At 44.4% G+C, this 16,122-nt stretch overlaps 2 protein-coding genes across 2 annotated transcripts; one reads left to right on the forward strand and one right to left on the reverse strand.

Annotated features, from left to right (window-relative positions):
• The first annotated feature begins 313 nt into the window (after positions 1 to 313).
• On the forward strand, positions 314 to 11,289 carry rnf11b (ring finger protein 11b). The gene is made up of 3 exons (XM_084473095.1): positions 314 to 834; positions 7,626 to 7,795; positions 8,595 to 11,289. The coding sequence occupies exons 1-3, from the start codon at positions 712 to 714 to the stop codon at positions 8,764 to 8,766; spliced, it is 465 nt and encodes a 154-aa protein (XP_084329221.1). The 5' UTR covers positions 314 to 711; the 3' UTR covers positions 8,767 to 11,289.
• Positions 11,290 to 11,722: 433 nt separating this feature from the next.
• Positions 11,723 to 13,933, reverse strand: rsph4a (radial spoke head component 4A; the record flags this gene model as incomplete). The annotated part of the gene is made up of 7 exons (XM_084473515.1): positions 11,723 to 11,954; positions 12,046 to 12,163; positions 12,260 to 12,404; positions 12,498 to 12,950; positions 13,042 to 13,341; positions 13,457 to 13,682; positions 13,854 to 13,933. 7 exons carry the CDS (start codon positions 13,931 to 13,933, stop codon positions 11,723 to 11,725), a joined length of 1,554 nt encoding a protein of 517 aa, XP_084329641.1.
• Between the last annotated feature and the right edge of the window lie 2,189 nt (positions 13,934 to 16,122).

A 16,122-nucleotide genomic window follows, 5' to 3' on the forward strand; every position in this document is an offset into this window, starting at 1 on the left:
GACTAATGCAACAACAAAATCACAAACAAAACACACAAAACCAATTTGATTAGTTAAAAAAACTAAATATACTTCTTATTATACAATCATAAAAAATGCTAATTTTGAGATCCATCTTGCATTGCACGGTCTGGCTGTAAATACATGAAGCCCCAATGATAGAATCCCTGTCTGTGTTTATGTTTTCAGCGAACGACAACGTGACCATCTGTGTGATTGGCTCTGGACTACTGCTTTCTTATTGGTCTATTTTAAAGGGGGCGGGGATTCTTGTTGCTACATCACACTGCCTTCTGTCGTTTGGGGTCTGTAAGTGGAAAGTCCCTGTCAGTGGGTCTTTAATCAGACAACAATAGTTAGCTTTCTAATAGTACTAGGAACATATAAATACAGACCCGCTTAACGGACTGTACGCATTACACTTTTATGTGCATTTTATTTTAGTCGCCGCGGTAGCTGTCGAGCATATAATCTTCTGCTAATGCTAACTAGTGTTAGCAGGCTAGCTCTTTGTGTAGCTAGCTTGTCGCTGAATGATGTTTTGTTTTTGTTGAGCTGAACAACTCTCCCGTACCCTGGGAGAGAACGTTTCTTGTCCGTGCATGGAAAAGCCAATAGTTGGTCTTGCCTAACAGCTAAACCCGTCCTGGCCCGTCGATCACACTCCAGCAAAACAAAACCGAGTGAGAGGAGAGTTTGAACAGGACTGAGATGGGAAACTGCCTGAAATCTCCAACCTCAGATGATATTTCTCTGCTACACGAATCCCAATCGGACCGAGCCAGTTACGGAGAAGGTGTTGACCCAGATCAAGAGCCACCGCCCCCTTATCAGGTAACGTTGAGTAGGCGAGCAAGGATCATTTAAACCAAGCGTTCATGTTCATGACATCTGACTTGTTTGTTTAACCACTGCCTGTATTCAGTCCATAATGCCATATAAGAGAGGTCCAGTTGCATAGTAGGGTCGTCGCGGAGACTAACTCAGCCAGTTGACAATATCCTCAACTTTATACTTTTGTCCTCCCCTGCGGTCTGTTAAATCCTTTCTAGTGAACGTTGACAGGATTGTCTTACTAACATTCTTAAGCGGGGATCGTTGGCCAGCTGCTGGTGTTATTTCTAGTTCAAAGAAAGAATACAGCTCTTTGCATACAGGAAAGAAACATGACCCCTTTTCGTGCTGTCCCAAAACAGTTCTTACAGAAGCGCTGTTATGGTTGTCTAAACCCAGTAATTACAGCTTTGTTACCTATTATGGCCTACTTTTTACGTCTGCGACCGAAGGACAAACAAAACGTCACGTGAAGCTGTGACTATTAAGACTTATACAACACTAAACTATGTCTAGTGTTGTATAAGCCTACTCGTAATAGGTTAAGTAAGTTGGTAGGAACAGTTCTGTGTTTTTTTTAAACCATGAATAAAATCAAACATTTCCGAAATGTTATTGTCAACTTGACAACTTTCTATACTGACCAATAACATAGTTTGCTTGTGAATACGATCTCGATTCACAGAAGGAAGTGATTAGTGCTCATTGACAATCATAAGCACACACTCACACTCACACATTCACAGACTTAGTCCAGACTGTTGTGGTGAAGACAATGTTTGTAATCATTGAGGAATTTGTCTGGGAATGACTTCTTCCTTAGGGTGTATGTTTGGAATATGCTTGGGTCAGTCTGGATTCCGATTAGGTGGATTCCAATATGCGAAGCCCGGAGGTTTTCCTGCATTGTTGTATCCTGACCAAAATTTCCCCATGACATGCCATCGAAAGACATTGTGCACTAAAAGGCTTGTTTGAGGTCTGACAAGGAAACGGCCATGTGAGTGCGCTGGTAGTAAACTCTGTGGCCTAGCCGTACAATGGATGGAGGGATAATGGTAGGCTAAGTGGATGAGATAATATCCACCACTTAGACTGGTGGACCATTTGAAGCTGAACAGGGTAATTTAGCATGTTTGCAGCCCCTTCCGGTCACGGCCTTCTCTTCCCGTTCCAGTCTTGACTTGATGACGTCAGTAGGTGCTGTGATGGTGTCCAGGAAATTCCTACCAGGGGTCTGTGCCGTTTTCAGCCCCTACTGGTGAACCCTGGCTTGCAGCTTGTCTTTCCGTTTGTTGTTTCAGTTGGTACTAGGGTTAGCAGTATCTGCTACCACATTAGCTTTCTTCTTGAGTACTAGCATAAATGCCACTGCCTCCTGTTGGTCAGAATAATTCCCTCTGCTAGGCACTTGACCAACCAACGCTTGTATCTGCAAACACAAAGGGCTCAGATGTTCTTCTAATTGGGGGTATGGTCATTGGTCAGACCTATAATAAAAACACTCTAAATATCTTGTTCATCTTTTGGCCTGTTATCTCTATTTACAGAGCATTGGTGTTGTTTGTAATACTGCGCTTGCTACCAGGGTACAGAGTGTGTGCCCACGTGCCCATCCACAGATGTTCTTGAGCACTTCTTACAGCCCTCTGCGCTGTGGGTCGTCTGGGCAGATTTAGAAAGCAGCTGGCGTGGAGAGTGCTGACTCATCCCTGCAGGACCGGGCAACAGGAGATAAGGCACCATTGTGTGTTTGTGTTTCAGAGGTATGCCGTTTGCACGGCTGACACACACACACACACACACACACACACACACACACACACACACACACACACACACACACACACACACACACACACACACACACACACACACACACACCTCTCCTATACTTTGTCTCAATACCCGCCATATTCCTTTTCCCCAGGTGATGGGAACTGTGACAGGTGTGTAAAACCAGTCTGGTCCGAATAGAGTGTGTCAGCTTGTGCTCTATGGCCTCACCTGACTGGCTAAACACATAATGATGACAGGACACAGTGAGGGGGGGGGAAGTGGAAACAATGGTACTATATTAGGTGTGTGCATGTTGTTAACCGCGCTTAGGGGCTTAGAATAAGCTTATGACAACTAATAAGTGAAGATTCGGCCATCCCCGTGCCGTGTCTGTGTGTTTTGTTTCTTTGCGTGTGTTGTATCAAGACTGCAGGGAAGAAAACAATCTCACAAGTCTGTAAGCGGCCCGGCTGCTTCGGTTTACCACGACACCCGATCTTCTCTCAGAGGCGTTGGTAGTACCCCAGGGGGCGGTGGTGACACAAACGCATACACACACATTGCCCAACGCGGCCCCAGCATCGTCAGGGGTCCATCACCCCTGGGCCCGGCACACAGCGCTAGTCGGTAGACATGTTGTCAGCAGTGGGCACCAGCGCTGACGGCACGCTCAGTAAGAGCAACTAGGAGAAGAACCGGAGAAGTAATGTCAAGAGTTTACTGTGCGGGGGCTTTCTAATGAGCCGTCAGACCTGGACAGATGTGGAATGATGAGGAATGCACTCCTAGAGAGGATGAGGAGGAGGAAGGGAAAGGCGATGATCAAGGCAAAGAACAGTTGGAACAGCTGTTCTGACTGTTTGGTTGTTGGTTCTTTCGTCTAGTCTAGAGACTTGTTTGTTTTTAGAGGTTACATCCATTATACGTTTTGCTAGATTTAATAACAACTTTATTAAGAGGACAAAGTGTACGATTGAGGCTAGAATTTTTTTTTACTTGCAGTGTCATCATTTAAATCCGTCTTGCTCATTCGCTGCAGTTCTTAAACTATGTGCGTCCCATATGGGATGGTAAAGTGATCCCAGTGTACACAAGGTGGATCTGACCTCTGGTAAGAAGCACAGCTGAGAGCCAGAAAGAAGTACTATTCGAGACAATTGCTGCTTCGTGAGCATCAGATACAAGGAGAATTGTTTTTGTTACCACACGATCCCTACTAACGTGTCCCAAAGCCTGTGTTCTTAACTACATCCACTGAATTGTTCTTAAGATGGGATGGACTTCCTGGTTTTGTCCAGATAAAAGCTAATGGGTTGCTCAGATGAGAGTCGGCTTAAACACATCCGATTAGGTTGCGCTGTTAACCTTGAATGGCAATGTTTTACAATGGAGCACCCTAATAATGGCCTACCTCATGTTGAGTCCTTGTATGGCGACTGGAACGAGAGGGGAATGGTTCAGAGGCCATTGCACTGTAGGTCAGTGCCATAGTCCCAGCGGGTTTCATTTGCGTGAAGGACGTCATCCACAAAGGTGTGTGTGTGTGTGTGTGTGTGTGTGTGTGTGTGTGTGTGTGTGTGTGTGTGTGTGTGTGTGTGTGTGTGTGTGTGTGTGTGTGTGTGTGTGTGTGTGTGTGTGTGTGTGTGTGTGTGTGTCAGTTTTACTCTCTATTTCACTCTATTTCACAAGTTGCTCTCGCCTTGTTTCCTACTCGCCTGGTACTGCGTCTGAAGTATTGTAAAGAACTACTGTCTTTGGACCTAGGCCCTACTTGTCTAGCGTCTCACTTGCTTATTGGTGGTCAGTCATATAGGAATGGATTACCTCTTCGCTCCGCTCTTCACCCCCCCCCCCCTCACTCTTTTGTCTAAGTTGTTCCTTGTTCTCCATCTCCCTTCTCCACCCATCCTCTTCCTTAGCAGTCTGGGATCTGCCAAGCTGGCAGCCTGATAGACTCTGATTCAGAGTTCCTGGCTCAGCTGCCCACTCAGACAAACACATGCACACGCAAACGCACACACACTGTTGCCCAGCATAGCTGTATGGAAGAGGGGAGGCACATGACATTAACAACTCTGCTGACCACAAAATTGTTGACCCCTCGCACCCCTCAAACACAGCACAGTGCTGCCCCTGTTTTTAGCCTTTATTCCCGTGCTGGAGGTCTGCTTTTTGACATAGACAGGCGTTGTGGCTGTCAGGAGAATGGCAGGCCAGAGACTGGCCGGTGCGGCCTGGCCTACTGACAAAAGCCCTGGCTGCTGAATCTATGCTGACTCAAGGCTTTGAAGGCTTCACTGCTCAGAAGCGGAAAACCCACTAGCCCCGGCTGCCATTGCGATACTATGGGGAGAACAAGTAGTGACCCAGCTGCTGGGGACTCGGGCCTATAACCTGTTGACTGTTATGGTCTGCTTTTGCTTTTTCTTCACAACCCGACAATTATGGCCAACCAAACCTTGGCTGCTTTCAATTTTAATGATTGGTTTCATTAGATGGTGTAACCTTTGTTCGGAAAACCAGTGTGCAGTGAGTCTCAAGGCTTTAGGGCAGTCAGAGAATGGCTGGCCAGGCAGATTTGAGAGCTGTAAGACTCTGGGGTAAAACCATGGTACTCATAGCGGGATCAGGAACATTGTACCCAGGTCCAATTTGCATGGCTATTGGACATTGAAACCTGGAAAATAACAATGGGTTGCCATGTTCTTAATCAAGTCCTAATAATGTGCAGAACAACTGAACTGTAGGGTAGGGTTTATCCCATGGTCTGAAGTCATTGTTAGTTCCTGAAATGCTAAGACGATATATCCCCTACCCAGTTGAAAAAAGTTTAAGCGGTTATTGGCCAATGGATCAAACTGAACGAAATCCAACACCGCAGGATTGCAGTTCTCAGCATTTGTTGAAGAGAAAAGAATTTGGAGAAGGGGCGTAAGAATCACATACTTGCACCAATAAAAACATTGAGATCTTCTGTTTCAAAGTTCACTACACTTCCTCAGATCGGCAACATTCCTCTGCGTAGAGAAAGCCCACGACATGAAATACCATGATCCCCATGTTGGCCCTCGCTGCGTGGTTGGCCAACGTTGAGTCGTTGCAACAAATCTTTAACATCTCCTTTTATCAGATGAGTTTTTCCCCTCTGGTGAGCTCGACACGTCGCGAAGACCGATCGGTTTACTGCGAGAGGCGCGACGCCGGCTTGGGTTTCACGCCGGCCACCACCTCACCCAACGCCAGCCCCGTCGGCCTGCATGGCTCACTGGTCCCACCGGACTGTCTTCTCCTCAGGACGTTTTCTTCTCTCGGTTGCAGCCTGACGGTCGGCACGTCTTGCAGTATAATAGCCATAAAGATGTTGCAACAGATTGCTCGCATCGGGCTGCCAAAGAAGTAGACCATAAATAAACATGAGGGGATTTAGTGAGAAATAGAGGGTTTTGTGAGCTGATGGAGCCCTGCAGGGCTGGCACCGAGGTATGATGCCATACAGACACTATGCACTGTGGCTAATTGCCCTGAGAAAGAAATATCATCTAACAGGAAGGCATAAAACAATCAAAAAAGTAAAATGTATCCTGCCTTGTTTCATAATTGTTTCATGTATCAGCCAAATAATCAACGTCAACATAAAACTATTTTTGTAAATTTGATCATCTGGTAAAAGTTTGTTTTTCGTCTTTGAAGAGCCAAGTGCAGGAGAGTTAATTTCAGACATCAGATGGAAGGGAAGAAGCAGAGAAATTAATAGTTAGTTAGGCCATTAATTGCCAACTAATACTTATTACTTTATGTCACATTAAACCAATAAACACATCCAAAACAGATTCTTTAGCTGCTCCTCTTTATTACATTCTCTAACCAGCCAGAGAGCATGCAACGGTATTGTACCGTTGTACGGTACAATACTGTATTGCTTCCACTTCCATCCACTTTCTCATGTCTAACCACATACAAATCCATTCAAATGATTGCATGAACTTCATGAACCACATCACAAGTGCTGATTAAAACACTGAACAATTGATGATGTTCGAGTGATTTTCACAGTTGAGTCAACTGTCCACAGTTGAGTCAACTGTTACACTGATGGGATTTGGTGAGGCTAGGGTCTGTCCCTTGCTGCGACGGTTCTTGGTCACTTCCTATAAGCCAAATATGCGGGTGTCTGTCAATGTTTGTGTGTTCATCACTTGTTATAGAAACAACCAATTTACCAACTAGTTTTAGTTGGTATTTAGTCAAAAGACCAAAACAAAACTGCTTGATTGTTAGCTTGTAATACTAATTGCTTGTAATGCTAATACATGAATTGGAGGATACTGACCCCTAGTGTTTTCTCTCAAACATGTACAGGGTATTTATGTTGGTGTATTACTGTTGTTACACACTTAATTTTATTATTTTAACTAATAAATAGAACATACCAATTGTTCACCTTGATTTTGTTCCCAATTTTGAAAAGCAAAATAATTTGAGTTTGAGTTATTTTCTAACTCATTTGAAAACTGCTGCTTCAGGGTTAGAGCTGCCTTTTACACATGAGATAGGCCATTTTGCCTTGGCAGTGCCTCTGCTAGAGTGGTAGCAGAGGCACTGCATTGGTATTTGAGTGTAGTTGAGTTAAAGTTTAAGTCGGGTGACTAAATCTAGCGAGAGCAACTGCCATGCAGCCATACAACAACGATCGCTCAAAGGGGTGTTTTTCTTCTAAATATAGTGACTGTGGTTTCCTATCCGGCAAGCATGACATGACGAAACCATGTCATGTTTCATCATGGGGCTTACAGTGAGTGCATTCAAGGACAGTTATACCTCAAAAAGTGCGAGAAACATTCAAGTACATAAAAAAAATCAGAAATCAAAAAGGCGGCTGCTTTTGATGCTACAATATAGAAAGAAGAGAGGCATTTTTTTTCATTCAAGTTGAAGTCTGAGACTCTGAACAGATGAGTGCTGAGCCTGCGCTGGAAGACGTAGGTTTTCAGCTGTTACCCCCTGTGTTGCAGGAGCAGCTCCATGTGCCGGTGTACCACCCCACCCCCAGCCAGGCCAGGCTGGCCACCCAGCTGACGGAGGAGGAGCAGGTGCGCATTGCCCAGCGGATAGGCCTCATCCAGCACCTCCCCAAGGGGGTGTACGACCCCGGGAGGGACGGCTCCGAGAAGAAGATCAGAGAGTAAGTAGCCCCACGAGTAGGCATCTGATGACGTCTGTTTCCAACGGGACGGGAGCTGCTAGGCTTTATTGTGCTGTTTTTTTTTTATATTCATGATTAATCCATCAACAAATACAGTATAACACTGCTAGTTATGTTTGAATAATAGACCAGCTGGATGGTTTGCATTAAGATTAATTATGACCTAGGTAAGCTTGCTGTTCGTAACTTTGTGCAATTAGGCTAGGCTAGGCTAGGCCTATAAGTTGACAGGAATAGTTAAGTCAATATTATATCTGTCTATTGGCTGCCTCTTCCTTTAACAAGCAGTTCCATCTGTAGATGGAGCTATGTCGCCAGCCAGCTTAAGGGGCAGCCAACTGCCTCTTGGCAACTTTGTTTTTCTCCATATGCCTTACTAATTTGACATACTTTTTAAGGTATTGGGAATAAGAAAGCAAATCCGCCAGCACTTTGTACCTCACTTTCATGACTTTCACCTCATTTTCATAATATTTATAAATTTATATAAATGATATAAGCACTGCTCACAAATAGGCCATAAAGCCATTTGTAATTTTGGGGCAACAAATTTAATTAGATGTTTGCTAAGGGTCATACATTAATTCTGTCTTTATTTTCTGACAAAATTAATAAGGAGAATAAACCACGTTTTCCACAGTGAACCCAAAAATTGTTTATTTTCTTTTGAATGCGGTATTATGTCTTATATGATCTTCAACACATGTTTTCATTCCCGTCGGAGGGCGACCGGGAATCTTCCCTTCTTTATGTGTGTGTCTTGTGTCCCTGCCTCCAGGTGCGTGATCTGTATGATGGACTTTGTGTACGGGGACCCCATCCGGTTCCTGCCCTGCATGCACATCTACCACGTGGAGTGCATCGACGACTGGCTGATGCGCTCCTTCACCTGTCCCTCCTGCATGGAGCCCGTGGACGCCGCGCTGCTGTCCACCTACGAGACCAACTGACAACACACACACACACACACACACACACACACACACACACACACACACACACACACACACACACACACACACGGGGCCACAACACTGAGATAGCTGGGGGAGCACAGTGGTGCGTCTGCTGTTAAGTCTATACCCTGGATGGAGGTTAGAATGATGGCAATGTATAAATTATAATTAGTGTAGTGTACTAACAGTGCGAGGGGTGTAACCGGTGTGTGTGTGTGTGTGTGTGTGTGTGTGTATGTCTGTTTGTGTGCATGCGAAAAGAGGAAAAAGGAAAGAAAAAAGAAAAAGTGTGTATGTGAGCGGTTGAATGCGTTTCCCTTTCCGCCTGCTGGACAGGATACTCGTGGGGAAGCAGAGTGGATGCGGCGCAGACAGGGGAGGTTACAAGCAGTACGGCCCGAGTTGGGAGTAGAGGAGGGTCTGACTAGTCTACGGGCTAAGGGGAGGGTTATTGATAAAGGGGACTGGAGTTGATCATTCGTAATTCTTACGACACACTACGTCACATTAAAACATCAGCCTTTGTTGATGCACGTGTACACACACATTTACACACGCACTTTTATTTAGACTATTTCTGTAAATGTTCACTTCCACAATTTTCTTTGCTGGAAGAAGGCCGGGAGGATGGTCGTCTTTGGACTCTTGCCCATGGACCACCTTGGGGCCGTGTAGGGGTACTCCCTAAAAAAGATCCCAGGGTCTGCCGGACATTTACGACTTCTGCCCCCTGTGCCTAAGCCTGCTACAGACTGAACTCTGTCCGCAGAGACTGCTTTCAATCTACAGGAGTAGGATTGGATGGGCAGGCATTTTCTGCAGACTACATAATGGGCCTGGACATTTCTTCTCCTCACTGGCCTCGAGTTGTCTTGGTGTGGGAGAAGAACTATTGGATGATTGACTTGTGAAATCTGTTCTGTAGTATTTCTGTCAGTCAGCGTTTAGGAAATTCATATTATTCAACAACACAAAAAAACGGCAAACCCAAAACAAAGTCAAAGTATGTTCTTTAGTCACAAATTGGCTAATCACTGTTGGCCAAGGCACAGGCTCTTTTGTAGACAAGACATTAAATACATTATCCACGTGAAACGTGAGGGGTGTTTGCACATGTATGTATTGGCTACAAGAGCTCCTCCTATGCTCTTTAGCACTGTACCCGATGTGAAATTATATTGTTTTCTTGATTGGCATACCCAGTGATCACATCATGTTCCTTGTCCTGTGAGTGAGGCACTGGGCCGAGGGACTTGACCTGGCAGCCAATCCGGCACACCGCCGAACTGTGTTTGATCTTTTATTTGAAGGAAGTCGATGTTTTGGTAGAAAGTACACACCATCACTTTTATCAGGTTTCTTTTATTACAGCAACCATCGGGGTACAGCGCTAGACCAGATTAGGTGAGCCATCTAATGTAATATGAGTATGATGCAGTGGGTTGTGGGGGTTAAATATATACATGGAGGAGAGATTCTCTTCTCACTCAGTTGGTAGACGTCAATCAAATGCACACCCGGTTAACTATGAAAGCACAAACAGTTTGTGCTCCTGTTTGAGAGCGATTCATAGGATTAAAAGGTAAAGAGGGCTCTACACAGGATTCTTCTTTCTTAAATATATATCATTAGTAGTCTTCACCCAGGTGGAGCGTCAATGCCTTATAGGTTATATTTGAACTAATATTGGTTGCTAATGTATGGAAAATAGTGTCTAACAAAGAAATACAAGTGGTTATAATATAGACCACTTACAAAAAAAAGTGAATTATTGCAGGAAACCTGCATTGTAATAGTTGAGACACAATCACTGTTCAAATCACATTGTGGGGAGTTGTAGTGCAACAAATAAAATAAATCCAACTACTTTGTGTTATACAATATTAACAAATATTTTGATTTTCTGCTTTTGTTCAGAGAGTTTGTTGGATAGTTGTGGTTGGAGCCTAGCTATAGCCCAACAGTTTAATCTGCATCTTGAAGCAATGGTAGTGTTAGTGTGGTGTGAGTCCTCAACTGACCCCCTGTGTGTGTGGTTGACAGTATTTGTTAACATATTGCTGAAGGCTCTGATTGTGTAGAAGCCTTTATCTTCCATGGCTCCTGAACAATCCATTTGTCACAATAAAGCTGAGATCCAGAAGCTGTTTGTTCCTTGTTTTATCAATACATATTTCAAAGCTTTATGCATCATGCCAGCCCCTTTTACAAACATGCATTCTAGACGTCGAGATGGTCCTGGTGTATCAAGCAATGTCTACAATAATAGCCACCCATTCATCTACAATCGACCAGTAGCTAAAACACTTCAGATAGTATGATCTATTGGGGGAATTTCAAATCCAGAAATTAAGACTCGACATAATCGTCACAAAATCACTGAAACCAAAAGCCATTTTTGTTTCATTAATTATAGGAGTAAGCAGAAAGTCTTGCAGATAAGTGTGTGTTGGTATGTTTATGTATGGATGCTTGTTAGAATTGTCTGCCCTTTGTAAGCCTTCATTTGAATATGATATGTATACGAGGAAAAATAATAAATGTGAAGGTAAGGTGTATTCATTTAAAATGTTTATCTGTGACTCATTTCCTGTGCAGCAGAAAAGGGAAGGAGGCTAGTTTCATTTCACTTTGTTACTGTCTTTTAGCAAGCCTTTCATCCAATGGAAGGTCAACAATGTATATTGAACCGAATTGCGCAACTACCTATTAAAAATGCGGTATTTCCTGCTGTGTATGAATGCCACTTACTTTAAACTAATCTGTGTATCTTACTTTAAACTAAACCTGCTTTTAACTTGGGTTCCTAAACCATGCACCCCCGCATTGACCACAGAAACTTTGTCTCACTTATCTCTTATCTGGAAAGACAATGTTGCTGAGCAAATGTATTTTTTTGTGTCCAACAAATATCAACTCTTTTTTCATCAGACGTCTCGCTTCCTCCCGATCAGTCGTCCTCGTCGTCCTCTTCTCCCTCTAGGCTCTCCAGCTCCTCCTGGGCCTCCTGCTGCATCTCTAGGGTTGCCTTGAGGGTCTGCTCCTCCTCCAGGCTTGGATCCAGGCCCTCTGTGATCTCGGGTCCGCTGAGGTATTCGCTCTGCGGTGCCGGGGGTAAAGACGGCAGGAACCACTCCTCGGCACACTTGAGCCCCCAGCCCATGTATATGTTCTCAAACCTTCTAAGGTAAGGGAAACAGGAACAGAGGAAACTCAGTGGGTTGATCTCATGGCACGGGACGGTTTCAGATAATCTGTTGGATTGGACCCTACTTTCCACAGGCGTATGCATGGGCCCCTGGCCAGAGGTTGGAGCGCAGCACGGCCACCGCGTACTGAGAGGTGAGGGTAGAAGACATCTTGGCGCTCCATGGGGGGGTGCCCAGTATTTCTGTGAGGGAACAGAACATGGGACATTACGGCCCCCGCCGCCACACACACACATTCACAACATGCTGCAGTAGGTCATAGCGGGAGGAGGACTGACCTTCATCCTCAGACAGTGGCGTGAGGAGCGGCGGCCCCATCTCCGGGTCTGGCTCATCAGGCTCCTCCTCCTTGTCCTCCATCTCCCCTTCCTCATCAAGATCCTCCTCAGGCTTGGCGGCCAGGTTCACCCAAGTGCAGCGGCCCTGAAGGAGAACAGGTGTTCATCACGCCTTCACGCCGAGTACAGACACAACGTTGTATTTCATTGCCATTCAAAGTTATATGGTCGGTCCTACCTGTTTTAGGATGTGCTGAACATGGTGCACCCAGTTGGACATAGACTCCACCATTTTGGAGATGGGAACCACTTCAAAGTCAGGGTTCTGTTCGTAGCTGTCGCGCAGCGTGTCCGGCTCCTCCTCCTCTTCCTCCTCCCTGAACTGGTAGAAGCCCTGGGGGCTGACCTGGGTGCCCGCAGAGATCCGGGCGATCTGAGCTCGGAGATAGTTGGCCTCGTGGCCGGGGAAGGGCGGGTAGCTGCAGATCGAGGCGTCCAGCCGGCCGGTGAAAAATTTGCGGATATGGCGAGCGGCGTTGATCTGCGCCGGGGTCACTGGGGGCAGCTTGACCCAGGGAAGGCCGGGCTCCGTGCACACATAGTACACATACTTGTTGACCCCTGTGCCATTGGCCTCTTTTGGAGCTGCTGGTGGGGGTTTGTAGGTCGATTGTGGTAGTCGTGCATCGCCCTAAACACGGGAGAACAGATAATTAAATGTAATTAAATTAAAGTTGAAATAAAAATAGGAGGGCAAGAAAACTAAAATATGACAGGCTCACCTCTTCTGCCCCCTCCTTCTCGTCGTCTACATCAGCATCCCCCTCTTCGTTTTCCGGTGCTTCCTCTGGACTCAGTTCCTCCTCTTCATCACCTTCTCTGTATTCTGCCTCAGCAACTATATAATGGCTCTCCGTGCCCAGGATCTTGCCCCATAGCCGGCATCGCTGCAGGGGTTGGGAATCAACAAGCTGCTTGAGGGCAAGAAAGATCCTCTGTATCTCTTCTCTGCAGCCCAGGGCCACCCCAGCCTGCTCCAGGAAGAAGCTTATTTCATTCACATTAGGAAGAGGGCTTTCAATCTGAAGGGAGACATAAAAAACACAGTTGTTCACGGTTAAAGTTTGGCCTTGAACATCACTTTCACAACAACAACAACAACATTCATCCAATCAGGTTGCGTTTGGATGCCAATACCAGTTCATCGTCTTGTTCGCCTTGGTCGTCTACTTGCGAAAAAAGCAATCTCTGCTGTTCGGCCAGTAACTGGGCGGCTGTAGACAGCGGCAAGTCCCGCAAGGTGCTTTGGATGTCGGGCAGTAATTCCCTTTTCACGCGGAAGCTCAGATCTTCGATCACGTCCACAGCATTCGGCGGACGCTCGTCCATCACCTTGGTCAGCAAACGTGCGAGGTGATCGTAGCTGTGAAACAACAATACATTAACGTTTGTTCAGCTCAACATGTGTGGTCATTGTAGTTAATATTGACTTTAGCTTTGCAATTGTAGCTGATGTAAAAAGGCGTGACCTACAAAATATTAGGCCTATTAAATTAAAAAAAACATGACACAATCGTCATAACAAGGTACTTACAGATTTAGGTTGCTTTTGGTGCTACTTTTAAGCATGAAAGCCTTGAAGGCGGCCGCTGCCTCTTGCTTTTGATTATCCATTTCTTTGTCGGCCTGTTCAGCAGAGGCAGACTTAACGATGCCAATGGGCGAAGTAAACTGAGTGGAGGTTCTGGTCCGACGCACTGACGCTGAAAGATTAAAAGCTATCGAGGAGAAGATCGGTGGGACTGCTTCTGTTAACGGTTACGTTGTCAGTTGCTATGGTAAACAGATCCGTTGCTATGGCCGTGGGGGTTAAACTGGGGTTAAAGGAGGAGCGTTGGACAAACACAAAGCATGGAGTTTACATCCGTATAAATTAACATTGAGTCATAGCTCAATGTGTATTGTAAAATGTGTATTGCTAGATTAATTATAAAATGTTATTATAATTATATATAATTATATATATATATATATATATGTAGAAATTCCCAAAACGAAATCGATTAATAAATGGTCCTACGGTTCGATTGGCTTGTGAAGCAGTGTGACTCAATATCAATGAACCTATACCTGAGAGCCAATGCATGTAACTTGGGTAGGCTACCAGACGTATGGGCAAGGACTGGAGGGAGACATGCATCACAAATAATAAAGGTTTTGCTTCATTAATAGGCCACATGCAATACATGCAGGAAGCCAATTTAGACTTTTAAAATTGAGTATAATATGACCTTCAGGGTTGGCGTGAGTCAATCAACTGGCAGCAGCATTTCAGAAATATGTAATATTCAAATGAGACATTGTAAATGTCTCATTTCTACTCTCATGTCTACATGTCTACATGTAAATGTAATGAGTTGACAACAAGAGACACACGTGACAGACCTTATTATTTACAGCTTTGCAGACGATATGACGGCCATTTCAAGAAGTAATTTTGCCCTTTGGATACAGGAGGCCAGGCCCTTTAAAATGTCATGCTTAGTGGAAACCGACATGAAGTTCCATGAAATGCTTGTACAGACTGGTATATATACCGTAAATATTCACCTAAATCTATGTTGTTGTATTCTCTCTAAAATAAGAAATATAATGGTTTTTATTTAGGTTAGACAGAGGAGTTATTTTCCTATAGCCATGGACTTCTGAAGATGCGGATATATCGTGTTGTTGTGAAGTAAACAATAGCATTGGCTATCAGGAGACAATCAATTATAGACAGTTGACAAGGGGATTTTCTGTCTGTGGTTCACACGCGCACACACACACACACACACACACACACACCCACCCACCCACCCACACACACACACACACACACACACACACACACACACACACACACACACACACACACACACACACACAATTTAGAAATCCCTCTTTAAATTTGCATTTATAGTATTTTATAGTTAGCTTTATTATCATTATCCTAACACACACATATACAACATAAATATATAAATAAATTATTTAGCCTTAACCTAACACACACACACACACACACACACACACACACACACACACACGCACACGCACACGCACACGCACACACACACACACACACACAGGCTGAATATTATATAATTTATAAAGCAATTGTCATAGGCATAATCAAACAAGTGACTATATAAAATAAACACAAATATTTAACATTGAGCTGTGCCAAACAACGTGACATTTTTACACAATCAGATACAAAGCTTGTTTCTTGCCAGAACTATGCGTTATGATAATAAATAATATTCACTAACCCTGTTGGAATATACGTGGATATTAATAGTCTGGTCTAATCCCAACGCGAGCCGCGAGTAAGGTCGAACAGCAACAACAGCACGACTGCTTGTCACGTTTGTTTCACTTTCCTGTGGACCCATGTGATATTAACCACATTTTGTAGACGATACACAATCAACATGGGCGCTCCATGCACGCCAGTATTGCTTCCACATGGCAACTCATGTCTGCGAGCAGACAATGTATAACCTGCACTGAAAAACGAATTAAATATAATAATAAGCATGAGAATAAAAGAATAACACTAAAAATCTATAATCGATCGTTTTTTCACGATTTTGCTATACAACTCCCAAACATTCTGGGCCTTGGCCTACATTGCAAATGCGAGCCATGCTCAAATAGACTATCACTCAAAAAGAAGTTGCAACAGAAGGTTTCAAAATACTTTCCATCGAAATGGTTTTCATCTGGTCACGGTGCGGTTTCACCTTCTAAAAATAATGGCACGACAGCATCAGTATCCTCAATTCAAAAATGTAGTTAGTCAAGTTAGGGCAAATAAA

This window comes from Micromesistius poutassou (genome assembly GCF_964030765.1).
Source record: "Micromesistius poutassou genome assembly, chromosome: 9".
NCBI lineage: Eukaryota > Metazoa > Chordata > Actinopteri > Gadiformes > Gadidae > Micromesistius > Micromesistius poutassou.

Excerpts from the sequence above, each read along its gene's own strand:
- rnf11b (XM_084473095.1), top strand. The coding sequence starts at position 712 with ATGGGAAACTGCCTGAAATCTCCAACCTCAGATGATATTTCTCTGCTA. Across the intron at positions 835-7,625 it reads AGCCACCGCCCCCTTATCAG|GAGCAGCTCCATGTGCCGGT; the intron begins GTAACGTTGAGT and ends CCTGTGTTGCAG. Across the intron at positions 7,796-8,594 it reads TCCGAGAAGAAGATCAGAGA|GTGCGTGATCTGTATGATGG; the intron begins GTAAGTAGCCCC and ends CCCTGCCTCCAG.